General features: G+C 45.7%; 1 protein-coding gene across 3 annotated transcripts in view; it reads left to right on the top strand.

Annotated features, from left to right (window-relative positions):
- PPP2R3A (protein phosphatase 2 regulatory subunit B''alpha) overlaps positions 1–27030 on the top strand; it is a 77736-nt gene that overhangs the window by 18359 nt on the left and 32347 nt on the right. For all 3 annotated transcript variants that reach the window (XM_075937375.2, XM_075937373.2, XM_075937376.2), the window contains exons 2-3: positions 9332–11865; positions 24742–25002. In XM_075937375.2, coding sequence (XP_075793490.2) covers positions 9856–11865; positions 24742–25002 — 2271 coding nt within the window. In that variant the 5' untranslated portion in view covers positions 9332–9855. The remainder of the gene's footprint in view (positions 1–9331; positions 11866–24741; positions 25003–27030) is intronic.

Genomic DNA, 27030 nt, shown 5'->3' with positions numbered 1-27030 from the left:
GACAGACCAGTCAATTATGTGAAGCTTTTGCCGTGGTGTATATCCAGTTAAGCATGTCACGTTTTCACTGTGATGCACAGTCAAAGGGACTAGCAGGAAAGTCAGGGCAGATAGTAAAACTCTGGAGAATTTAAGGGAGTCATCTCTACATTTTTAAAATACAGGAATACACTTCACAGGGCTTTATTAGGATCACCTGTTCAGAGATTTTATGAGCACAAGGAAAAAAACTTTACTGCCCACAGCTAAAAAGCATCTTGTGGTAAAGGCAATTAACCATGAAGTAGCCACAAAAGGTTTCTAACTCAGAGCATAAGATAAACCTTAACAGTCACCACCTTTGCAAGTTGCAGTGAATGTCAGTGTCTTAACAGTGGCTGGCAAGTTGCCAAGGGAACACCTACAACCATCACAAAGTGCATGCTTTTGTTATTTGTTTCTTCATATTTTACAGGCTGCAGCCAGATAAAAGGGAAAGTCCTTGCTACATTTTAAACTGTAGTGTACAGCCCTGTAGCAATTTTTGGAGCTACAGGTGATATAAAAGTAGAAGATGAATATCCATCATTTTCATTCATTCCACGAGTTATTACACCAGAGACTGAAGGCTCTGAATGATTTGCAGGAGAATATTTTCCCAGGTCTTGTCTTTTTATATTTGAGAAAATGAAGCAAGATCTATAAGGAAACCCTCTCCTCTGGAGGCTATAGATGGAGTTTTCCATTCTAAGAATCTCCTACTCTGCTGAAACATGAGATGTTTTTGGAAACTCCCTGTTTTCCCCAAATTCTAGCAGGGCCCTCCAAGGTTATGTTAGAAAGTGTCTGAGAGCAGTTTTGTCTGTAGAGTGATCAGATCTTTTTTATGTGGAAACCCAGTTGTGTGCGTTACAATTTGTAGGTGGACACTTTTGGTAGGACCTCATATAATCTGTGGCCACAGAATTTACTTCTGAATCCACCTTGCCATAGAATTTTGAAAAAAAAAAAAATCAAGCATTTGTAAAAAGGAAGAGAGCTTTAGAGACACTGTGTTGTTTTATTCAGTCTACAGCCGACTTTAAGTAATAGCTTTGAGTTGTGAACTGCTCCCTGAGAGAGAGCGTTAACTCTGAAACCTCGTCATTGTCAACGTGGTTTCACTGCTGATTATTTTTGCAGAAATATCAAACTAATGAGTCTATTCTACATCTGAAATATCTCCCCTGCCTTCCCAGCTGTCCCCTAGTCTGATGCCAGAATCTTCAACTTCTTTCTGTAAGTTCTATAATGCAGCTGTGCATTTCTGAGTGCAAAATTTGGATCACACCGAAAATGTAAGGATGGTATAAATACATTGCATTTACTATCAAAATTAATAGCAGAAGGAATACAGTATCCTTCTGTATATATTTTCATGTGTATGCCATTAGAAATACTAGAGTGTAACGAACTAGACCATAGACTAGAATTTCCTGTTGCATTGTACCAGAGCACACCAAAACTGTGGGTCTTGCAGCAGATGTGGATCACGCTTGCTGCAGGCTCCATGGTATCCTGACTGTTAATTGATACAGTGTTTTATATGTAGTCATTTTCCAAAAAGAAGGGGATTGGAATTAATGGAAATAGAATTCTGTAATGTGATAGAGTACAGGAACCTTGGCCCATGTCACATGAGGTTAAGTATGTATCGTCAACATTATACACAGAAACTCCCTGGCCCCCTTTCCCCAAAAGTCGGTATTGGAGTAGTTCTTTATAGAATTATCCAAGAAGTGTTGAAGATTGGGCTTCTTTTCTCCACCCAGCCTTTTTATTCTGAAAAGTAGAACTTTGCTGGTCAGCGTTACACATTGTTGGATGTTAGATATGACTCTGCCCTCTCTCTTTCCTTGTCTAAGTGGAATGAAGAATTTGGTACCTCACTACAAAGATGTCACCATGAGAAAACGTATTGCGACTGGATCCGAATGAAATTTCAAACAGGTTTTCCTGTGAGCCGTCCAGGTGCCAAAGCCTAGGGTGTGTCTATACTGCGGCTGGGAGCAAGCCTCCCAGTCTGGGAAGGCAGATTCATACTTGAGCTACTGTACTGCCGTGGTCATTCCGGTTTGGGCTGGGGCTTTGACCCTAGGGGTTCAGATGGGCTTTAGAATGTGAACCGCAGTGTCCATGTTGCTATTTCTAGTGTCCCCGTTCAAGCCCTGCTCGTGTGAGTCCGTGTGCCAGGGCTGAGAGACTGCCTCCAGTCTGCAGTGTAGAGAATCCGTAGAGAACGCAAATGTCTGATCCTGACACCACTCACCCATCATAATCTCTCCTATTCTTTGCTGCCTTTTCCCAGCTTCAATGTGGATGACCCATGGTAGATAGGTTACAGAGGCTCTGATCTTCCCTGACATCCTTTAAACGCCTACCTCAGCCTGGATGAAGACAGACACTCTCCAGGCAAAAGTCCTTGAGTAAAAATGTCTTATTCTCTCTGCTCGGGACCGCAGCTTGTTTAGCGGGAATTGCCTTGTGGACAGCTGCCTTGTAGATTGTCAAGGCTGCTGTAAAACCTATGGGTTTATACAGCTATTAGTATTTCAGAATCTGATACTCACCTAACACTGTGCTCCTTTGGGGAGTTCCCTTTGCCTTCTAGCAAATACTCTGCTGCTAACATTGAGGCAGCTGCCCACTGCAGGAAGAGTGAGTAGAACTTTAAGTGTAGACAGGTCCTTAGAGACTAGCTGCAGAGGCCTGTCCTATGCTTCTTAGGCGCACAGGATGTAAGTAAATGGAATATTTAACAGAGTGCCATTGTTCAGTTATTTCACACCAGCATAATCTGGATGTGAATAGAGCTTCCAGTGTGTTTTACAGAATAACCTTTTATATCCTTGATATCTGCAGCAATTTTCCCCCCTTCAAAAGTGATTCATGCCTGCTTGCAGATAGGAAAGATATAAAGCATTATTCTGTAACCACACAAGAAGCCCCATTCATTCACATGTCATTTTGTGAAACTAACTCTTTATCCTCTGGGTTGAAGTTGGTTTCGTGGCAGCCATTATCCAAAGTCTGTCTTAACCCACAGTTCAGATGTACTGTTCTAGAGGCACAACTAGAACAAAACTTCAGGCTTAAAAGAGTGAAATAAGTATGTTTCTTTTGGGAGCGCTTAGTCTTTCCAATGTTACTATTCATGAAGAGAGGGTGTTAGTCACCAAACTCTAATCACAAGAAGAGCAGATTCAAGCTATGTTTAAGATCAGATAACTGGAAGGCTCTTTTTATGCCTCATCTTGACTCGGATTTAAAGTGTGTTGTTAGATCATGTTTTCTGGCTCAGTCTAACACCTTCTAAAACTAGTCAAGACAAGGCAAACTGCAGTATAGCACAGCGGTTCTCAGCTGGGGGACACATGCCCTTTGGGGTACGCAGGTCTCTTGTAGGGGGTACATCAACTTATTTAGATATTTGTTAGGTTTTACAACACGCTACATACTTCAACGTGCCATTGAAGTCAATATACACTAAAATGTCATACAGACATTGACATTTATACCGCTGTAGAAACTATACCGTGAAATGTAAGTACAATATTTATATTCCAGTTGATTTGTGTAATTAAACTAATTGTAGATCTCATGACCTTGTTTAGCATTTGTTTATTATTATCCTTACTTATTTGTGGTCTACTTTTTCAGTTCCATATATAAGACTGTTATTAGGGGTTCCGCAAAATTATTTTGAGTTTAAAAGGGTTCTGTGGCCAAATGAAACTGGGAAACACTGCAATAGGGTGTTGAATGTAGCAAAGCTGGTGTTATAACATGTTACCCAGTTCAAGTCTTTGTTCAGGCCAAGGGTGTCATATTTGCATAGGGAGGTCAATTCCTCTCTCTCTCTCAATCTCTTTCTCTCTCTCAGTCTCTCTCTCAATCTGTGTAGTTGGCTTGTGAAAGTCCTTTGTATAAGAATGGCTACTTTTAAGTCCATTAATGAGTGCCCGGGCAGGTTAAAATGTTCCCTTTCAGGTTTCTGTGTGTTTCCATTTCTAAAACCTGACTACTTGTTGTTTTTAAAGTTACAGACTAACATGGCTACCCCTTTGGGATTTTCAGTAAGTGTGTGCTATGATACTTTTGTATTTTGATCTCTGATTTTGCATGCAGTAGTTTTTAAGCGAGATGAAAACTGGGCTTACACAACACAAATCAGACTCCTGAATGAGCTACAGTAGTCTGGAAAGGTTGAGAACCGCTGGTGTAGCACATACTAAGCTAGCCATGTTAAAGCCAAGGGACAAGAAGAGGTACAGTGAGGAAAGGACTTTCTGCGTTAACTTTAAAAGTTTTTTTTTTCTTCTTTCTTTGGTGGCAAGTCCCAAGTACTTCTTTACCTGACAGTTCTTAGTCGAGCACATTTTCAGATGCAGTAAGAATTAGTAACTGGCAAGGTGCAGCATGTTAGTACAATTAAAAGGATGTGAGGAATTCTTTGATATGGCGGCAAAGGAATCCACGTGCTTTTGGGCTTCTGAGCAGAGGCGCCCTATCATGGAAGCAAGAGGTAATAACCCTCCTCTGTCAGCTCTGATGAGTCTCTGTCTGGACTGTGTTGATGCCCAGACACGTTAGTACCAGAAAGATATTGACAATTTGGAAAGAGTTCAGAGAAAAGCAACAAACAGGGCTAAGGGGACTGGGTTCTATTGAAACACAGTGTTTTATAAGTACGTCGCTCAAGGGTGTGGGAAGGCGAGATGACGTACATACTCTGCTGGGCCATAGGGAATGTCTTTCCTGCCATGTTGTAAGTGGAGACAAGCCCTAAGGATGGACGTAATCATCCATTTGTATTGGACAGGTGTAAACAGTGAGGGTGGAGAACGACTACTGAGGTTGGTACGAGGCCATAATTTGAGACAAGGGAGGTAAAGCAGAAACAATAAAATGTAGGCTCAATATCTGGAACAATGTGTTGCTCCTAAGCTGAATTAGAGCATGGAATCGTATTTCTAAGGCCGTGGTAGCAGCTCCATTGTTTGGGACTTTTTGAATTCGACTGGAAGGGGCATGGGAACACGCACTAGGAGAGTTAACTCTCAGAAGCCAGAGCAGTGGAGAGCTCTAGTCATTATGCTAGGATAGGCTCCTAAGAGCTAGTTTTGGTGCCACTGTGATCCATAGGATTCTGTGGGACTCTATAGACACCTGACCTCACTCAGTACCTGGGTTTTCAGGGGAGCCGCTCCCTCCATGCCTTTGTTTCCTCTTTGAGGCATGCACGTGTTCCTCTAGGTGTCTGTCTCAGCCTAAGCCCCAGGGTGATTCACATGGGAACATCGGCATTTGTCTGCCAAATTTGTGGGTGGGGCCCAAGTCTGTTGGGTGCTCAGAAACACCCATGGATCGCAGTCAGCCTCTGGCTGCTAGAGGAGCTGGTGGTGCCAGGATCTGCCTTATAAGCGTTAGACAGCGATTAGAACTCCCCCCTGGGACGTGGGAGACGCAAGTTCAATTCTTCCTCCCTGCCCGAGGGGTGAAAAGGATTTGAGTAGGAGTTTCCCACCTCTCAGGTAAGGCTCTAGCTACTAAGCTATGGGATATTCTTAGCTGGGGCTCCCTCGAGATCTCCTATTGAAGCTGCTCCTGTGTGGATAAATAATCCAAGAATTGCTTGAACTGTGGTCTCCCACATCCTATGTGTGTCCCCCTAAGCACCGGACTGCAGAGCTGTCCTCTCTTGCTTTGGCCTGGCCCGATGGCTAAGTATCCACCATGGAACAGCTGCAGCAGAAGAGACTAAGGGAGCTGGAGAGAGGCTCCTGTTAAAATCGGGCTTCCCCCTCTGCCAGAGGAATTAAACCCGAGTCTCCCATATCCTAGACCAGTGTGCTAACCACTGAGCTGACTGGCGTAAGACAAGTGCTGCTATTTCCTCCTCCTCCGGCAGGTTGGTAGGTTTGAGGCAGGCACCTGATTGCTGTAAGAAACATGTTGGGTGTCTAAACCGGCCGACTGCCGGAGAAGGTCCCCAGTTGTGAGCTACAAGCAGAAAGAGGCACCTCCCTACGGGGCCCAGGTGTAGGAGCCCAGCTCTGTGAGAGGGGAGGACACTCCCTCTCGTCCACCTCTGCCAATGGCTAATTCACGCGCTCCTCTGCCTATTGTCCTGGCTTTTGTGGATAGCACCCGTAGGCTCCTGTCTCTCCCCATTCATTGCGTAGGGAGCCTAGGGCCTGCCCCACCAAGGGAGAGGAGAACTGACTGCTAACGTCCTTTTTGTAGCACCTGCTGGGAATGGAAAGAATTAGGGGCTTTATTGAGCCTAGGCAGTCCACCTCTGTCAGTGCTGGAAAGGACGTGCAAGCCCAAGGACCAAAGATGCTTTTAAAGACATACAAGTGTGCGCTTTTCGGCTTGGAAAAAACCTCGCCGCTGCATTAAAAAGCTGACTTTGGAGACTTCGCGCGCGGTGGCCCAGCTTCAGCAAAGCACTTCAGCAAACACATCAGGGACACCAGGTCCCACACTTAGCATTCAGAGCTTTGCCGAATTGGAGTCTATGTAATTCAGAGTGTTTTGTGTGGTAAGCCTCCCAAGGTTTAAAAAATGACGTCTCTTTATCCCAGGGCCTATTGAGTCATCGCTGTGACTGATGGCACTCACCCCCCTAAGTGCCCCTCCCAGCCCCTGGGTGCTTGGGGGCTACAGCCAGCTGGCGTAGATTCTCGCAGCCCAGGATGGGCTAAAACTGGCACCAGAATAGGGGAGCAGCGGCAGGTTCCTTTGCAGCCCGGCCCAGCTGTGCCTGGCAGCCAGCGGAGGCAGGATGGAATGTTCAGCCAGCAGGTGCCTGCACGTTGCAGACACCGACATTAGAAGGAGGGTGGCCTGGGGACGTGGCTTTCAAGAGTGTGATCATTGCGATGTGGTATGCAGTCCTGAGAACGAATGTGGAGAGCGTCCCAACCATGCATTGGTAGGTGTGTAGAGCTGGAAGCACATAGACCATCCCAGACAGCTGCTTGTCCGAACTCTCCTTAAATACGTACATGGCAAGCCACAGTGTTCTTCCTAGTAATTTCATTGCAAGGAGAGTTAACTTTCTAATTGCACATATTTCACAAACTGGCATGCCTATCAAATGCTAAAACTCACAATAATTTGACAGATAAGCTGGATTTGAGGGTGGTTGGAGGGGGTTAATGTGCTTTGCCTGAGTATTGTATGAATGGTATTAATATCTAAATATCTCCTTGTCCTCTGTTTGTTGGGTACATAACTGGAGCTATCATTTTTCCATAGCCACCACTTTTCATATTTTTGAACCATCCTTCTGCAGTTGGACGGTTTTTCTTTTCCCAGCAGGAGGCTATTGGTAGCCTTGCAGCTACCAGCAGGCAAGAGATGAATGTTACATTTCCTATTGAGCGACCTTTTCCACTAGGAAGCCCTAAGGCTATTACCGAAGGATCATTTGGTAACAATCTACTATGTATTTGTGTGTGTGTATGTATGTGTATGTGTCTGTTTGTCTGAGAGTCCGTTTGTTCAAGAATGCCTCCCAAACAGTAAGAGCTAGGACTGCCAAATTTGGTTGCGTCTTCCTCTTATCCTAACGTAAAGCAGAGTCATTGTGCCGAGACAATAGGACGTGCCTAGAATCCAACTGTTTCTCATCAAATGGAAAGAAGGGCTCCGATAGCAGGGACAGTTATACTACAAAATGACCACAGGGGAACAGCAAGCATGCTAGGCCTGGGGATCCCTGCTACCTTGGCTGGCCCCAGAGAAACTCCCCCACCCCACCCCGGCCCTGACTGCTGCTGGGGTTGTAAAATCCCATTTAAAGGGGGGCTGGAGTGCCCCTGTCCACGGTGGGCCCCAGAGGGCTGGAGCAGTCCCTTGCCTGTGGTCGGAAAGGAGCTGCTCCAACCCCCACTGGTTAACTGGAACCGGTAAGCATCACCCATTAAGAATAATTCTTACCAGTTAACCTTCCAAATCCCTAACTCCTGCACCCCCCACCTCCCAACCCCCTGCCCTGACTCCTGCACCCTCCAGCCCCCTGCCCTGAAGGACCCGAACACCACCAGGTACAATTTCTAGTTACTCCAATAGTTTGTGATATTTGGCACCCCCAGGATTCTTTAATGACTGGATGTGTTCGTCATCTATGCATACAATTTCCTCTTTCAGCACATTCAATCTAGATACATATTTTAACTTGACTGGCTGATGCAAGGTACCCCTGAAGCTATAGTGTAAAGAAGCTCTCTTTTATTGTACAAATAAACTAAAACGGCTGGTCCTGGTCTGAATCGCACCCTGTGTTGTGGTAACTTGTCTATTCAGGCTCTTTTCTTGTGTCAAATATGGACGTCCTTTTGTTTGTTTAAAACTTGCTGCCTGCAGTATTCCAGATATGGGCGTACCATGGATTTATAAAAGTGTAATAAGATATTCTCCGTCTCATTCGCTATCCCTTTTTTAATGATTCCTAACATCCTGTTTGCTTTTTTGACTGCCACTACACACTGAGGGGACATCTTCAGAGAACTATCCACGATGACTCCAAGATCTCTTTCCTGATTAGTTGTAGCTAAATAAGCCCCCATCATATTGTATGTGAGATTGGGTTCTCAGAGCAGCTGTTATGACCTTAAACTCAGCGGTCAACTCTAGTGTCTGGTTTGGTGGCGATTTCTTTTTCCAGCTTTGGTATTTCTGCCTAGTTCGGCTGTTGTGTGTATTTGTGTAGGGCCTGAGAGGGTGCTTCAGGTTGTGAGCCAGAAACTCTCTTCTTCGTAAGGGATCTTTCCCGATATTTTTGAAGGATCCATTCTCTGCAGCTCTATATTGAGGGTGGGAAGGAGAGTTTAGCATGTTTGGGGGGGTCAAAGGAGGCAAATGTCTTTGCCTCCGAGCTCAGGCATCAAACAGCCATGTTATTGCAGCCCCTGTGTTGGTCTTCATTACATGTGTGACTTTAATTATGCGATCACAGTGTGCAGTCTGGGTTTGATCTTCTCTCCCTATCTGTCCTCATTCCCCAAAATGGTCAAAACATTTTTGCTCCATTTAAGAGGGGAAAAAAGTCTCCTTGAGAAGCCCTAAAGAAATACATTGTGGAATATGAGACAGAGCTAAGAAAAGAGTCTTTAGAATGGAAATACAAAGGCAGCCTTCAACTGCATTATGTTTGGCCCACTGATTCTCATCGTGCCATTTCCCAATACAACATCGTGCTGGGAATTAGATCTCGTGTCTTATGTTTGGTACTGTATTAGTTCAGGTTGCGTATTCTCACTAGTAATGATATTGACTCTTGGTTTGTTTTTTTTTATTGCAGGTGTCTCCCTTCTTAACGACAGGAGTTTAGTTACAGGCGATTAGTGCCTGCCTTTCTCAGCACAAAGCCTCCCTCCCTAACATCCCAGGCCTGAAGAAGGAGAAGAAATATAAGGGGAAAAAATAACATTGTCATTTTTTAGCCTGGGATCTGGTGTGTGTTCTAAAATGTCCCTTACTGAACCACCCTGGACTATAAGAAAGGAAGCGATGGATGCAGTGGTCAGACGAGTAATCTCCACGTGGAGTACAGTTTTGAGCAATATTATGTAATCAGATCAGCCCGAATCAAACTTTATCGGTGCTGCTGGGGCTGTTGCAACGTTACTGCAGACATCGACCCGGGCCTCGCCAGGATTATAGACTTTACAGCCCAGAATTTTCCCTCTAGTTATTTTCTTAACCAGTGGGATGAGGCTGAAATGGGAATGTTTCCGTTAACCCCAGCCTGGGTCTGAAGGGGCGGTTGGCCCTTCGGAGTTTGTGGTGAATTTCAGAGCCTCCGTCCCCAGGGGAGTTCATGCTATGGCAGCGGCCTATAGGCTTGTCGTCACGTCTGTGAACTGTTACAGCAGCGTGGTGATAGACTGTCACTTTCGGCACACGGTGCACTACTGCGCCGGGACCTGCCAGGTGTTCAGGCGAGGAGTGGCGTGCATCGTGGCCCACCGCGGAATCTGTGCAGAGCTACTTCACGTCCCTGCGTCCAATGCCAAAGGGGCAGATCTCGACCAGAGACTTCCAGCTCCTGAGCACAGGCTGTCTTTGCCTGGGAATGAAGACTATCAGCAGATCCTCCCAAGCAATCCCCGGCTCAAAAAGGGGTTGTCTTTGCAAGCCAGCTGCAGTCTTAAGGACATCACTGGGGAAGCGATAAACCTGGCCAGTGGTAAAATAAAGGAATTCTCCTTTGAAAGGCTCAGAAGCTCTTCCAGCCATGTGACCTACCGAAAGGGAAGGAAAGTGAGATCAGAAACATTCAGCAGACGGTCATTTGATTTTGATCTGATTTATGGACACTTTAGCAATGAGGAGAATTGTCCTCCCTTTGGCTTGCCGCAGACTCCCTCCGCTGGGGAGAAATGGCAGGCGAGCTGCAGTTCCCCAGAGGGAAACGTGAGTGCTGCCGCTTCCCTCTCCACCCAGCCCTTCTCTGAAGAGAGCTTTATCACCCAGATTTTGGAAAAGCACAAGCTGGACAGCTCTTCTGGTGGAGATATCAAAGTGTGTCTGGACATTCTGCTCAAATGCTCCGAGGACCTGAAAAAATGTACCGATATCATCAAGCACTGCATCAAAAAGAAATCGACAGGCGAGACCAGTGGGGCCAATGATAATGACCCCTTGCCCAGCTCTGAGATGATATATAAGAATTTGATGACTAGATTTTCTTCCTACCTGAAAAAGCTCCCCGTTGATCTAAAGCAGCCCAGTCACTTGGAACTCAGTGAGCTGGCAGAACTGGTGACCAGTTTGCATGGGTTGCAGCAGGCTCCCTTTTCCCCAATATTCGGCAATGAGCAACCTCCTCGATACGAGGATATTGTGCATTTGCCACCCACCATGACAAGACCCTCTCCTGCTGTAGAACTGCAAGAGGGCCAGCATGAGATTGGCACATCTGGCACCCCAAAACCTGTCCAAACCAACGCCGGGGGCTTTACCTCAGACTCCTTCCACAATGCCACACAGCAGAACAACTCTCAAACTGTGAAAAATGTTTGTACTGTATCTCCATTACTAGCAGCAAGCCCTTCCAACTGCGTGTCTTCCACAGAAACACTCTACATTGAAGAGGAGTCAGATGGGGAGGTAGCACTAGGGAAGGAAAAGAGGACAGAAAGCAAAGGTAGCTGGGAGAGTTTAGAGACCAGCCAGCAGAAAATTGGAAGTTCAGATTTTACTGTAGTCCATAAAGAGGCCAGAGTGAACACGGAAGCTCTCGCTCAGGCCTCTGAGAAGGACACTGGTTCTACACAAGTGGTTGATTCTCTTAAGAGTGATTCCAGGGATAACGCTTCTTCAGGAGAACAAAGCAAATCAAGGAAAACCAACCAGGATGAGATAGATAAGCTGCTGTTGGAGTTGGAGCACTTTTCACAGAAAATGGAGAGCACACTGAAGGAGCCCACCGCAAAGCAGAATGATCCTGCGTGTTTGAAGAGCCTTGGCCAACAAGGTGGGAAGGTCCAACCTCTAACACCTGAAACCAAAAATAAAGTCTGTTTATTCCCTGACAAGACCTCTCCTTCCCCTTTATCAAAGACCTTGGAAACCAATGGCCACAAAATGGAGGAAGACGACAAAGCCCTTCTAATGCGTATCCTGGAAAGTATTGAGGATTTTGCCCAGGAATTGGTGGAAAGCCAAATGGGCAAAGGAAGTTTATCCAAAGAGAAGGAAATGATGCAAATTCTTCAGGAAACCTTGACCACTCCCTCTCAGTCCTTCCCAGCTGTACAGAGAACTGGTACAAGTGCCACAACCAAAGACACTGTCCCCACATTGATTCAGCAGGCCCCAGAGGTGATCAAGGTAGGACCTCAAAGCCTGTGACACTGGAAACTATGAAAAACGTGTGACTGTTGAATGAATGTATGTGCTCACATGACAGGTCATGCCCGACTCTCTGAATGCGACGGGGACACAGATTGAAAGGTGGCTTTGAAAAAAAATGCATCACAGTTTCAATCTGAGATCACCGCTTCCTCATTGCAGGAAGAGCTTTTCTCCTTACTGGTGGTGCTTGGGTTGGTTCTTCTTGCATTGTCCTGTAAGTGCACCCTTTATAGCCGAGGGGAAAGGAAATGTCATTGCTAAACAAATTACCGATGCCCTGGACCGGGGTGAGCCAAAGTAGCCTCCCTTACCATTCCCTTCATCACCGAGCACCACACACTGGTGTGCCCCTGCCTCCAGGCAGAGCCACAGGCCTGTTACCCTGCTATCCTGCATTCCTTGTGAACAGCAGAGCCCGCACCCTCATCACCCCTGAAAAAGAAGCTGGCAAGAGGCAGTTTCTTTTACTCACTCTCTCTTCCGAGCACAAGGAGCCAGCATGGAGTCTGGCATTTCTGCAGCAGGGTTCCAGGTAGGGTTGCCAGATACCTTCACAAAAAATCCCGAACAGGCAGGGAAAAATTGGGTGTACAAAACAAAAAAAAAAGGTCACTGCGCCTTTAAATTAGCATGCTCCTTGCTTCCCACCCCACCTTCGCAGATGCCACCAGCCATCTGTCTGAGGAAAACAGTTTTTTTTTTTTTTTTTAAACCAGACGGAAAGCCAAAATACCAACTGTCCTGGAGGAAACCGGACACCTGGCAACCCTAGTTCCACGAACCGGCAGCCCAACTTCCTGGCAGCCAGTTTCACTGCCATTGTCCCGTGAAGCCCAGTGTGGATCTGCCCAGGTGGTGGGGATGGCTCATGGCCTCGGTTGCTTGAACAAGCTTGGTGGCCCTGCATTTGGCATTGGGTTGAATTTTCAAACAAGCCTAGGGCCAGGTTTCCAAGTGCTCAGGATACACAGGCGGGGCCAGACGCTCCAGAGCCCAGCTCCCATTTAGGCACCTAAGTAAGGGCCAGGTTTTCAACCGTGCTCTGTGCCCAGTAATGCCAATGGGAACTTATGGCCAGATTTTTAGAAGAACTCTGCATCCAAATTGGCCCCCAAGGCTTCGTGGGTTTTTTTGAGTGTGTAGCTACCGGCAGTGGTATAGATAGGGGGGGAGCTCTTCTGGTTCCGACAATGGGGTGCGGAAATCCTTTTTTAGACCCCTCGGTATTTCTTCAGGCAGCTCTGCTAATAGCAGGCTGCAAACAGAACCTTGTCCGGTATCACTAGCAGGAGGGAGGGATTCCTTCCTGCAAGAGAGAGGAGAATGAGTCAGGCCCAAACTCTCTGAAATAAATGTTGGTCTTACCCTCCTCAGACCCATATTTATTTATTTACAAAGCCAGGTCATTGGAAAGAGTGTAGCTGCCCTTAAACTATGAATGTCAAACAAAAACCTTGTTTGATATGTATTGCTCCTGACTGATGTATAAAGATAGCACCAACTTTTTTTCATTTGATGGGAACATTTCTGGGGTTTTTATGTTTGATTTTTTTTCCAGCCTGAGGAATATGTGTCCTGGGCTTCCCTCTTCTCCTGGGGGACAGTGGAAGTCTTTGGAAAGCTGGAACATGGCTGTTGCCGGAGATTAACCCTGAGCCACTGTTCTTTCAGTTCCCAGTCCGGGGTGAGGATGCAACTTCCTCATCTGAGCCTGGGAAAGCTAAAGAATTAGTTTCCTTCTTCAGGAATGTCACCTTTCTGTTACCCAAAGATTTCTGAAGTCCCCCAGGGAAAAAAGGGAAGTGAGCCCCTGGTATTACAAAGACAAACAGAAGGCGCAGTGATAAAACATGGATGCTGTCTTTATATCACAGAGAGCAGCAAGCAAGCATCACGGTTTTGTGGTTGTTGCTTTGCTTTTGTCCTGTAGCAACAAGGGGATTTTTTAACTAACTGTGGGAGGCAGTCAGTGTTCCAGCCAGTCCCTGTAAGACAGTGCTATGTTAGCCATACCACCGTGACTTTGGTTTGGAAAATTGTGTTTAGCTGACAATTGCCAGGCTTCATCTGAAGAGACAGGAGACTGTTTCAGGAGAGCGGTTGTTACACTAAAGGAGTCGACTGTAAAACGAGGGTAGCCAGGTTTACTCGCTTGTCTTCAGTGCTGTGAGCACTTCGGATGAACAAGCGTTGGGTATTCGCTGTAAAGCCAAAAACCGCATCTTTCAGATGGAGTCACTGACACAGTGAGAGGTAGTGAATTGATTGGGATCTTCATTAGGTTTTGGCTATGGTGCCACGTGCTTTTTACCCCTAATCTGAGCTAACATAGCATGTGTCCACGTGGAGGTGCATGTGCCCATGTGGCCAGCATCTTGTTTGTTTTTAGCAGTTAAATCTCCCACAGTGCCGCTCTCACGGAGCGCAGCTTCTGCCTGTGCCCAGAGTGTGCATGTGCCATCACCACCATGGAGCCACTGAATACGCTCCAGCTGCAGGCTACTGGAGCACAGTAGGACTTTCTGGCCTGGTGCACCGATTTGCAGGGAATGGCGCCAGACACCAGAACTGGGTCTCAGAGCAGGGAGGCTGTTTCCTGCTGGGTCCTGTGGAAGAGCACCTGCCTGAATTGAATGGAGAGGGGGGCAGGAACCAGTCCCTGGGGAACTGAGGAAAGAGTGCATTGGGACAAGGAACCTGGGTGGAGGTGGCTGAGATTGGAGGCTGGTGGAGGGGGAGAGAGGGACACTGGACTGGAAATTCATGGGGATCCTGGAAGTGGCTAGGCAAGGAGCCAGTGGCAGATGGGGGTGAAGAAACGGGGAATGAGGATGAGAAACCCAAGGAGTGGAAATTGGAACTGTGTCGGTGAGAGAATAGGATTGGAATCAGGCGCTAGGGGTGGGGAAGAGATGAGACTGAGACAGGGACAGAGAGAGGTTGTAGGTGGTAGGAAGGAAGAATTTCTGCCACTAGAGAATGCTCCCTCCAATGCATGAAATGGAACCCAAGATCCCTGAGCCTCATCTTTTCTCTGTTACAAATATCTGTGAAGGCCACTGGCAAAGTGGCCTTAGTCTCTCTATTGCTGGTCCACACAGAAGGTTAAAAACCTACTACTGCTATCGGTTACTCCATTAGTTCTGTGAGGGAGAACCTGATGATTCCAACTCTGCTGATGTCCCACGGGGGTGTTAATATGATGTTGCATGATATTTCTGCTTTTCCAATTTGCTTCTTTTAAAATTGACAAAATTGCTGAATGTTTAAATGGTTATTAAGGTTGCAAAGTCAGTCACCAATTGGGTTATAACTTATTTTTCTTCAAATGATGGTTCATATTATATTCCACTGAGGGTGATGCATTTGTGACCATGCTTCCAAGGTTGGAGAATTTGAAAGTAGTGTCTGTTGGCCCATTCATGTGCCCTGGTTTGTCTCATGCTCCCATCCAAGGTAAGAAAGAGCAGAGTGGACTGACTTCATCTCGAGTTCCTTCTCGCTGCCACCTGGTCTGAGTTCGAAATTGTAAAGGTTTAGCCTCTGCCTAAAAAGACAATTATACATACTTTTATGAGTTTTATTGTGATTTTACCAATTCTATTTTTACCTTAGTTCTGATAATTAATAGTTTCAGTGCTTGTTTTAGAGAGAGACGTTCAGGTTTTCACCCATCCCCTCCCATACCCATGTGCAGGTCCTGGACTATGTCGAGTACTCCAGACTTCAAAGTCTGAGCCTTCTGGCCATGAATTTGGTAGGGCCCTACTTACTGATGAAAGGAAGTTTGTGGTCAGAATTGTCCTCCAAGTAGATGCAGCAGATACCTCCTTCAGAGTTTTGGCTATGGCTATAGTCACGTGTGGGGAGTCTTGGCCTGATTCTTTTGGTTTTCTAGGGAGATACAGAGCACTTAACCATAAGACAGATGAATCGCTGGATATGCTAAAGGACTCCAGGTCCTTTACTCGTTGGGCACCTACAGTCTCTTTACTCGTTGGGCACCTACAGTCCTGCCCTGAAATGAAAATTCTAGTCCAGTCATTTACCCAACATTACCGGTCTTCTCAGTTATCCAGGGTGCACACAACCTCCTGGAACCCTAAGTTGCAAGAGAGACTTGCCAATCCTTTCTTCCGTTCGCACGGTTCCATCACCTCAGACGTCCGTGAGGTGAATAGTCTCTGGTTGGTATCCCCTGTTTGGTGAAGATGTCATCTATGTCCACCAGCGGAGAGGAGTGAGATCGGCTGCACAGAGGCAGTTAATCTGTGGAATTGGTGCATCAATCCTCAGATCTTCTTGTCTATAGCCTGTCTTGCCAGGACACAGAATGTACTTGGAGACTCACTCTGCAGACATTTTGCGATCAACCATGAATGGAAACTTCATGATTTGATAGTACACGGCCTCTTCACCTTGGGCGGGGGCGGACCTTGACCAGAGACCTGTTTTGTTTCGTAGATGAACAGAGAATATAAGACATATTGCTAGGGAGCCCTCAGTCACCGCTCCCAGGATGACAGACTCCTCCTATTCCTTAACAGTCTCCCGTCAAGTAATTACAGCAATGTATAAATCTCCCCAGCCAGCCATAGGTGATAGAGAGGGGAAAAAAGAACAAAACTATTTTTTGAAAATTAGAAAGTAATACACTGTGGAGAAATAGCCCAAACACGCCTGCCCAATGGAACAAAACACTTGGCACCTGAAACCTCTAAAGCTGTGACTGCTAATGGAAATGCCAGTGCTATTGGGCTTTTGTGGCAGTTCACTTGGGTTTGAAACCACTGACCAGTTCACCTGCAGGGAGTGCTTGGATCAGCCCCAGCCATGTAGGAATGGGGTGCAGCTATATCTAGCGATAGCAGTTTCATTCGTCTTCCTTTATCAGGACTGGGCCTCCAGATCTAGCTTTTGAGCGAGTGTCTGACTGCCTTCTGTTGGGTAAATAAGAGCTCTCTGACTTGTGGCATCTCTCTACCTCATCCTTTAAACTGGGCCACTTAACAGTGAAGAGTTGCCTCAGAATTCGGAAGTGTTTTCTGATCTCTTGACCCAGAAATTCTGCTGAGCTGGGTTCATTCTGGTGACTGGTATGGGCTTTGCCCTGTAGGTCAGCAGAACTAATATGAGATTTCTCTGCTGCACAGTTCTGTTAGTTCCTTTGTGCGTCCTGATAACTAGAAGGAATTTGCTTGAAATCTGCTGTATCTCCAGTGCTTGGAACTCACATCTGGCAAACCAGGCCTCATTGTCAGTTACATTCTTCTGGAATGTCAAAGCAAGAAAAGAAGCTTCTTAGCTTGTCTATGACCTATTTACCTGGGCATGAAAAGTAAATTTCTACAATTCTAAAAAACTCATTGGCTTCCAGATAACTACATCCCTTTTTCCACACAGGTATAGGGGGACTTCTTTTAAAGACAGGTTACTAAAACTGTGGCTACAAGAAGTCCTTTGGTATCTTTCTGGTCATTCAGTAAGGCTTGCCTGATTTCAGTGAAAGACCAGATAAAAATGCCCTGTCACTGCTGATTCAAAATAAATCAACATCTGATACCCTGCCATGTGACAGTGGAAACAGATCACAGCAAAGTGGAGCCCTGAGTCCTGTTGGAGCATCTAAGCGCTGCCACAATATTTTAGAAATTAATTAAAATAAAGAAATTGGAAACTAATTATAAACTTTTGTCTGTCTCTGGAGAGTGCTGTCTTGGACCTTTCCCCTGCCCCATTCCTGCGATGGACTTACAATGGTAAAGCCCTGTGTTCCGTTTAGGTAAGCTGAAGGAAAGGTGTCCAGTTGAACACAAGGATCGGACTGACACCACTTTCTCATTCGAACGTCCTTTTGTAGCATAATATGACGCATAGCCCGTGCTGGGCTCTGGTCTAGTCACCTTGGAGTATAGGCAACCCAGGAGAGAAAATTTTCTTGGATTTTCTGGCCGCAGATCAATAGAGAAACCAAAGAATAGTGTAATTCTGCCATGTATGCCAGCTGGCAGCTCCCCACATTCTCTTTTCCCTCTTCGTTCATGGGGGTCCCCCATTTAGGTGCTGCATCGGGGTTTATGCGATAGGAGCATTAGAACTAAGGGTGCAGTTAGACGCTCGCCCATTCCGGCGACTTGGGCGCATGGGGGTCAAGCTATGGGGCTGTTTAATTGTTTAATCTCTGGAACCGCCCCCCCCCCCCCACGCAGCCTCACCCTGCACCAGATCAGAGCTGGCTGTGCCACATATGCTGTTGCTAGGGTTGCCAGGTATCCGGTATTCACCCAGACAGTCCGGTATTTTCGCCTCCTGTCCGGTAAAAATAATTCAGAGAATACTGGACACCGGAGCTGTCCGGTATTTTCTGAATTTTTACCCGGCCAGGAGGCGAAAATGCCGGGCACCTGGCAACCCTACAAACACTCAGTGCCCAGCCTCCCTGCCCTCCCCCCTGAGTCCCTCTCCGGCTTCCAACACCCCCTGACCCCAGCCCCCAAGCTTACCTGGTTCCCCAAGGCTGCTGGGCAAAAGACCTTTTCTTGAACAAAAAACCCCCAAGTTTGGTCTCTCTCTCCCCCCCCCCTTTCCCTCCCAACAGAATTTTTTCCTGTAGTTTTTTTTTTTGGGGGGGGGGCGGCTCAGTATTTTTGTTTCAACCATCTGGAAACCCTACCAGTGGCCACGTTCCTTGTTCTCCATTGCAGCACAGTTTGTCTAGTCAGCTGCTTCATGTTCTAGTAAGTGGATGCTCACATAAGCCATTTGTCTGAATGAGACTCCTACGGGAATGCTGCACACACTCGTGAACACTGAAGCCTGCGGCTGGGACAAGTGACACCCAAATCTGTCGTGTGCGGAGGTCCAACAACCATTGACAGGTCTCCCTTTTAAACTACTGCATGGGATAAAATCCTGTGCATTTCTGGACCTCCTACAAGAGTCCCAGTGAGAGCAAAGGACCAACACCGGGAGTGTGGCTCAATATGGCCTTAATTTGGTGGATGATGGGACACTGTAGGGATATTTGCTTGTATTCTCAAAAGCACGTTTATAATAAAAACAGGCGCGTCATCGGGAAGACCACCTCAGCTGTGTTTTCCCAAACTCAGAAAGTAAGTTCCTGGTGAAGCAGCTGGGACCATCCAACCCCACTGGGGATGGTAGAGACTAGAAGAGGATTCCTAGAAAACTGATATTTGCTCGTCCCGTCACATGATTCCATACAGTTATACGGATCAGAGAATCAAGCTTGCACCCAGCTATCATAAACCAGGATCCTCTGTAGGAGTCTCTTCAGAGTAGCATAGTTAGACACTGGCTGCTCCTCATGCCAGAGACAACAAAGTGAGAGCTATGGAAAAAGTAACTAGAAAGGGTGACTCATTAAGGTCTCTTTATAAAACCGTTTTTGTAACCACTGCTCCAAAATGCCTGAGTTTATTACCCAAGGTCACCTTACCAGGCTTCTTTTAAATGGAGAGAAACAAGGTGATTTGCTTTTTCCAAATGAGGAGTAAAAGTTAAGCTTTTGTAAAAATAAAAGTCTACAATTTGAGTTAGAATGAGTCTTGCTCCACGGCTTAGTCAGCTCATGAAGCAGAGGCATCATAAACCTCTCCCACCATTTCCACATTGGCCGGTGCTTAGAGCATGTGTTTGGCCCAGCAGGGGCTGACGGATGCAGGTTTACACATCAAATTTCAGCTTTGAAGCTCTTAAAATAAGTACTATTGGGCAAGGTGATATATTTAGCAACTTTTGCAGTGTGTCTAACTTTAGCACTCTTGGTAGTGGTGGTGGGTACCTCCTTTCCCACAATACCCCTGGCCTATTACAAGCCAAGGACAGATTATCTGTCATATAGCCAGCAGGGGAATAGATTCTGTTGTAGATCATGTTTCTCGATAAAGTATTGCAAGAAGGCATCAGGAGATACTGGTAGTGCTGAGGGATAGCTTAAATGTCAGTAAAAAAGGGGGGGAAGGGCGGGGGCTTTGGCTTTGGGATTGAGATACTATGCGAGGACACTTCCCTGTGAGGAAAGAGGAGAGTTAGTATGTTTCTACCTGAAATCACTTGTAGCTCCTGGCCTGTGAAGTGCAAAAATAAGAAAGTGACCCACTGGGGCTGACGTGATTGCCTGCCCAGACTGTGGTCCACAGCTGGAAAGCGAAACGCTTGCTCAGGAACTTAACAAGATGATGATCAAGGAAAGCTCTCTGCGAAGAGACCCAGACTTAAGGGGAGAGCTAGCTTTCCTTGCGAGGGGCTGTGATTTTGTTCTCCCATCGCGGGTCAAGAAGAGGCAGAAGTCATTCCAGCAGGCCCAGGTTTGAAGTCTGGGGTTTCGTTTTCTTTTTTTGTATTACTTTGTGCGTTTTTATTGGAGCAGGGCATGCGACTATGTTCCCTCTAGGCTTGTCTATTTGCAGAGAGTAATTTGCAGCCAGATACCAACCGGTTTATAAATAGACCATCAAGGCTTAGAGTGCAGAGTTAAAATGTCTTATTCGTAAACAAGGGGAAACAGTTTTTTGGTTTGTTTGTTATTTTAGGACAAGGACCACAACTTCACAGGTGTAGGGAGAAATAGATAAAGATGGTGAAAACTTTGTTGCACTGTTTTTAAGAGAAGCACCATTGGGGGGTGTCCCCAAATGCCTGGCTGGTTGGTATTTTGCTTTACGTGCCATGCCCAGTGATCCAGACCTCTGTTGCATTGTGGCAGCTTTGTGCTGCTCTTTTGACACAAATCTGCCCTGAAGCCAGCATAGCTGGTCTTGGGAGATTATGCCAGGCGAGCGTGCTCCCCTGCGTCAGCTCCAAAGCTGGCTTATGACTTTTCCAAACCCTGCATCTTCTTGGACAGCCAGGGATTCAACTTTACAGATAGGGTCAGCAGCCAACGTGTGTTTGGACTGATTCTTCTCCAGCCCTGAAATCTGTTCTGTGGGTTGATTACTCAATGCCCATGTCATAGCAGCATCAGCCTTATTTGTACTTAGCTACCCTGAAGCTTTGGGTGGACAACATGGACGAGAAAATGAAGTGGAGTAAGTTTTTGCTTCATCTGTTTCTTCTCTGCCTGTCATGTAAGCTCATCCTTAAACATTTTGCTGCGGTGTTTCCTCAAATCCTTTCCAAATGTCTTGACACCATTAACAGTATTACAGCCCTCCATTTGCACTTTGTCCAAGCCAGAGGAAATCTTCAGCCTGTTCTTCTAAATTTCTCTGCCACCCTGTCTTTGACTATATACGTTGAGACGGCACCACTTGCTTTCACACAGTTGTCTTCGCAAAAGATCATCCGGCTCTGCCAGTTATTAACAAACTATTCAAAATAATTAGCTTCTGAATGCCATTTGTCATCTTGAGGTAGGATAAGCTATGATCTGGCTTGCTGTCTTAAGAGCAACTTAGGAATCCAGCACCATCCTTTGTAAATTGTTCCAATGGTTAATAATTACTCTTACTACTTAAAATTTAGATCTTTTTTTCCAGTGTGAATGTCTAGCTTTAACTGCCAGCCTTTGGATCATGGTGTTCCCCTCTTTGCTGAATTGAAGAACCAGTTATCAAATATTTGTTCCTCATGTAACTACTTGAGTCTGTAATTTTATATAGACTGAACCCCTTGTCTTTGTTAAGAAAGATTGAGATCCTTGAATCTTATCACTGTAGCATGTTTTCTAATCCTTTAATTATTCTCTTAACTCTTTTCTGAACCCTGTCCAATTTTTAACCTCCTTGAATTGTGGACCCAGTGTTACAGCAGTGGTCACATTAATTCCAAATGAATAGGTAAAATTAACCCTTCTACTACTACTTGAGATTACCCTGTTTATAGCCCTGTTGGGCACAACTTTGATCTGGGATACGTGTTCAACTGATTCTCCACTATGACCTCCAAATCTTTCTGAGAATTGCTGCTTTCCCGGATAGAGTCCTCCATCGTGTAAGTATGGCCTATGTTCCTAGTTCTTAGATGAGGCATTCATCCATATTAACATGCATATTCTTTGCTTGGCCCAGTTTACAAAGTGATGCAGATGGCTCTGTGTAAGTGACCTATTCTTTTCAGTGTTTACCGCTCCCCCAATCATTGTGTCGTTATCAATAAGGATTTTGTTTTCTTCTAGGCTGTAGATAAAAATGGTAGTGCAGTATAATGCTAAGAACAAATCCCTGTCGGATCACACTCGAAACATATCCACTTGATGCTCCCTCGTTTACAGTTACCTTTTAAGATATAACAGTCAGACAGCTTTTAATTTATTTAATACTTGCCATGTTAATCTTGTATTTTTTTAAATAAAAATGTTGTGTGGCACCAAGTCAAATGCCTCGCAGAAGACGGAGGGATGTCACATCAACATTACCTTTTTCAACGAAACTTGTAATCTCATTAAATAAAATGCCAAGTTCACTTGGCAGGATCTATTTTCCATAAATACATCTTGATTGGCATTAATTCTATTACCCTACTTTAATTTTTTTATTAATCATGTCCCATATCAGCCTCTCCATTATCTTGCCAGGGTCTATGTGATACTGATAAGTCTGTAACTAGGTATGTCATCCCATTTACGCTTTTCAAATATTGGCACATTAGCTTTCTTACAGGCTTCTAGAACTTCCCTGCTTGCTCTGAGATTTATTAAAAAACAACATTTAATGGTACAGAAAGCTACGTAGCCAGCTCTTTTAAAATGTTTGGAGTCATGTGGTCCAGACCTGCTAAATTAAAAAGTCTAACTTCAGTAACTGTAGTTTAACAGCTCTTGAAATACTAGTGGAATGGAAAGTCTGTTAGCATATGATATAATTATGTTATTCCATCCCCAACTATAAAACAGAAAATATTTATTGAACATGTCTGCCTTTCTGCATTGTTATTGATAATTCTGCCATTACCATCTAGTAATGGACAAATACCATAGTCGGGATTCATTTTGTTTCTAATATCCTTTAAAAACTCCTTATTGTACTTTTCTTGCCATAGATTTCTCCTTGTGTCTCTTGGCTTCTTTTATCAAAGTTCTACATTTCTTAGCTTCTGAATTTTATTCATTGCTATCAATTTACCCTTTCTTATTTTATATAAATAATCTGCCAGTTTAGTTTTCTTCTTCCATTGTGGGGTTATGGTTTTTGGTGTATCTAGGTATTCTTAAACAATTTTCAATTATCATTCATATTCTTTTTATTTTAAATTCTTCCTGCATGCTGATTTGGCTCATAATTGTTTTCAGTTTTGTGAAATTGCCCCTTTTGAGACCACTGTGTCAACATGGCTTGCATCTTTATGGCCTACCCAATCATACTGGTTTCCATGCAGACACCCCTGAGAGGGGTCAGGTAATTCCTATATAAAAGAGCATCTGGGAGTACCAAAAGGAGGAAGAAGGGATTACAGCATTTCTAGGAAGGGAAGCCTGAGAGAAACAAAGAAGAAACAGAAGGAAGGAATTACAAATCTCTCCTCCTGAGAACTCTGGGAAAGACCCTGAGCAAGCTTGAGGCTTTACACTAGGAGCTGCTGCTGGTATTCAGAGACTTCCTGTTTTGTGACTCTTAATTTTTGCCTGGGCTGTAAAGTAAGAACCCGTAAATGTTGTTCACATACTTTTCTAGAAGGCTCCATTAAAGAAGAGATACTGATGCAGAATAGAGTGTTTGGCCTATCTTTGTGGGCTCTTACAGTGAAGTCATTACCTCACTGAGAAGGAAACTGAGGCAGGCCAGAGCAAAGTGACCTCTGGCCATGAGGGGGCGCTCAGTAGGTGGCTCTCTTACTACAAACAAAAAGTGCATGTGAATTCTTGACCTAGACTTTGTTCTGTTTGCACATTATAAATGTAATCAAGTCATGAACATTTTTACCAGAGATACCATTCATTTTTAGCTCTGTATCAGATCTTTTTTATAAGTTAAGACTAAGTATAATATAGAAATCCCTCCTGTTTTTGAGTTAGGAAACTATCATCGATAATTTTTGAAATTCCAAGTATGTTTCAGTACTGGCAGCTGAGGACCTCTGGTGCATGACATTCAGATTGAAGTCCTGTATGAGCATGCAGGGGGGTTTTGTTTTTTTTTCTCTTACACATTGTAGGTGGGTGTGTAGAAGGGAATTCCTAGTGTCCTTTGGTGGTCTTAGACACCAACTAATACCGCATGTAGCGCTTTATCTGTTAGGACATTGGTCCATAACCATTCGAGGTCATTTTCTTCTAGACTTGGCAACAAGAATTGCCAGTTTTGACAGAGAGGGCCTTTTCCCCTCCCTTTTTGCCTTCATCGATGGCTGTAAGCCAGGATGGGCGGGGGGGGGGTGAAGGGGGGCCCCAGCCTCTGCTTGCCAGAAGCTGGGAACAATCAATGGGGGGAGACATGAATCTGTCTAGCTCTTTTTTGAACCCTGTTAAAGTCCTAGCCTTCACCATATCCTCTGGCAAGGAGTTCCAGAGGTTGACGGTGCGCTGACTGAAGGAAAAACTTCCTTCTGTTTGTTTTAAGCCATCTTGTACGCTGAATAAGGCAGAGGCCCTGTAGAAAAAGTAATATATGATTGGCATCGCTGTCATAATATGCATGTACCGAGGGGTGGAGCTAAGGTTGTGGAAGCAACTTTAAATCGGCCATTTCCCAGCTTTTAGATGATCGACTTTGCAATCTTATTAATAATAATTTGAACGTGGCACTTTTGTGTCTTTTATGCACACGCATAAATTACAGAATATTTGATGCGCGTTAGTGTCTGGCTGCATGTGTGGAGCATGAGGGTTTCCCCCTCCCTTTAAAAAAAAGAATCTAGGAAAAGAATTTATTTCTTGCATTATCTTTTCAGGTTCAAAGTAAGCAAGAGAAGAAGCCTGGGACTCCATCCCCAGCCCCTTTGAAGTCACCAGCCAGCCCACGACCTCTTGTGCCTGTGAATAAAGCCGTTGCCAATGCCCCTGTGTCCATAAACATTCCACGTTTCTACTTCCCCAAAGGGCTTCCCAATGTCTGCGCCAATCCGGAGGAGACCATTGCCAGCATCGAGGCATGCTTTACTGCCTTGGAAGATATGAGAGCCAACATTTATGAAATGGGAAAGATTGCCAAGGTAAATGAACCACTACTCTCTAGATCACTCGCCGCTTGGGGGCCGGTGAAAGATTAATTACACGTATCAATTATCTCTCAACTCTAGTTGCAGCCTAATATTTTTTGGTGCACGAAGAGCAAATGTACCGAAAGTTGGAATGACTTAGATTCAGAAAATAAAAAACCAAGAACGAACCCTGTTGGTCTCCCTGGGAGAAGGGTGCCGTGTGTCACCTCTGATACGTGCTGAGTCAAATCTGACTCATAAAATGGCAGCTTCTCTGGCCAGCAGGCAGACCTCTCAGAAGTGCTGAGGTATTTAGCGGAGAGCACAGGCACCGCTGTTGCGTAAAGCACAGTTGTGAATAATTTGTCCTGGGCATATAGAGCTAACTTCTGACCTCACTTATGCTGGTACAGATCCAGACTGAGAGCTGAAATACATGGATTTATACCAGGATTAGATGGGTATGAGATCAAAAACTGATCCTTGGCCTGTTTTCCTGTTCGCTAATCTCCATAAACAGCTTCACTTTTTCTCAGCTTTGTAAGTTGAAATTATTCACCAGACATTTATCATTGTTAGCCTTTCATGAGCGCTTCGTTGTGAGCATTCAGGATCTCAGCCTAGGGGTTCATGCTGTGGGTTAGGTTTGACTGCAAACCTATCACAGGCACGGGTCCCGGATGCACTGGTGCCAGCCTGTGCCAGGAGGCAGGAGGGCTGGTGTACTGCAACTGCAGACATTGCCAGTTGCCCTGTTTGTGATCGGCTCTCTGCCCCTGTGATCCTGAGATGGCATGAAGCAGGCACACTCTGGCTATGGTTGCCATTGTGAGTGGAGGTGCTTACAGCAGCTCTCATCGCACCAGGGTGGCATGAGCAGTGGCGCAGTTACTCATCCAAGTACATACCCAAGGGGTTCTGGCACATTTGTAGTGGGGGATGCAGCTTGGTCACACTCCCTGCAGCACAGCAGTCAGTCTCTGTTAGGTCATGATTAGCAGAAGCAGACTATGGCCAGCTACAGCCCTTGTGACACTGATCCCTAGGGGATGAGTTTGTATAGGGCAGGCTTAGCAGCTCTAACAGTCTGCATGTGGGAGCCTGGATCCGGGGAACAGAACAGCGCGCTGGCTCACAAGCAGTTGACCATGTTACCCTTTTCTCCCACATTTCAAGTGCGTACTCTACTAAGGCTCTTAACACAATGGCAGCCATTGGACAGATGAGAATTTAGGTAACGCATCATTAGGCAAAGTAGCAGGGCTTCTGTAGAGCAAACCAGTGCCTCAATCAGTGGTACATCGAGACATCCCTGGGCCGGCACGCTACCTGATGACATCCAGCTGGGACAAGGTACCCTGTGGGAATACAGAAGTACTGAAACGACACTAGATTTGGGGTTCTGGAGGAAGCGCAGTAGAATTAGCAGCCTCCATGAGTCAAACGGTGTAATGTGAACCTCCATCCTTTCTCACTGCATACCTAGATCTGACTCACGTTCAGTGGACTGAAATCAGGTTGGTCGCGTCCGGAAGTAGTCACTCAGCTGGCTGGTATTCAGGTTGGAAGAGGGGCAACGAAGGAGAAAAGCTTGGGGAAAGGGAGCCCGGGAGAGAACTTGGTTCAACACACAGAAAAGGGATAAACGTGTGTGAGAGGCTTTCCGTGATTAGTGGGGGTTATATCTCAGTTAGTGCTTCCCTGCGTTTCCCCTTTGGTCACGCCTGGATGCAGCTTGAACCCGTTGCTCTTCGTCCGAGTGCCAGCCCCACGTGGGCATTCTGACATCTGGGAGGTGGTTGCATCTGCTTAGAACAGGGGTCTCGAACTTGCGACCCCGGGGCCTTCTACAGCCTAGGCAGTTCCATAATCCACTGCCGGCGTGTAAAATCCCTGTGGCCATGGCAGAGTGTGTTCATACTTTTCCCCCCTGCCCTGCCCTGCCCTGCCCTGCCCTTGCCCCACCTCTTCCTGCTTCTGCTCCACCCTCTTCCCCATGGCATCCTTCCGCTCTCCTGCCCTGAGGGATGCGGCGCGGGG

The sequence above is a fragment of the Pelodiscus sinensis genome, chromosome 10 (assembly GCF_052426305.1).
Source record: "Pelodiscus sinensis isolate ZL-2025 chromosome 10, ASM5242630v1, whole genome shotgun sequence".
Lineage (NCBI taxonomy): Eukaryota > Metazoa > Chordata > Testudines > Trionychidae > Pelodiscus > Pelodiscus sinensis.
Note: the sequence above shows the minus strand (reverse complement) of the source record. Positions and strands in the feature narration are given on the sequence as shown.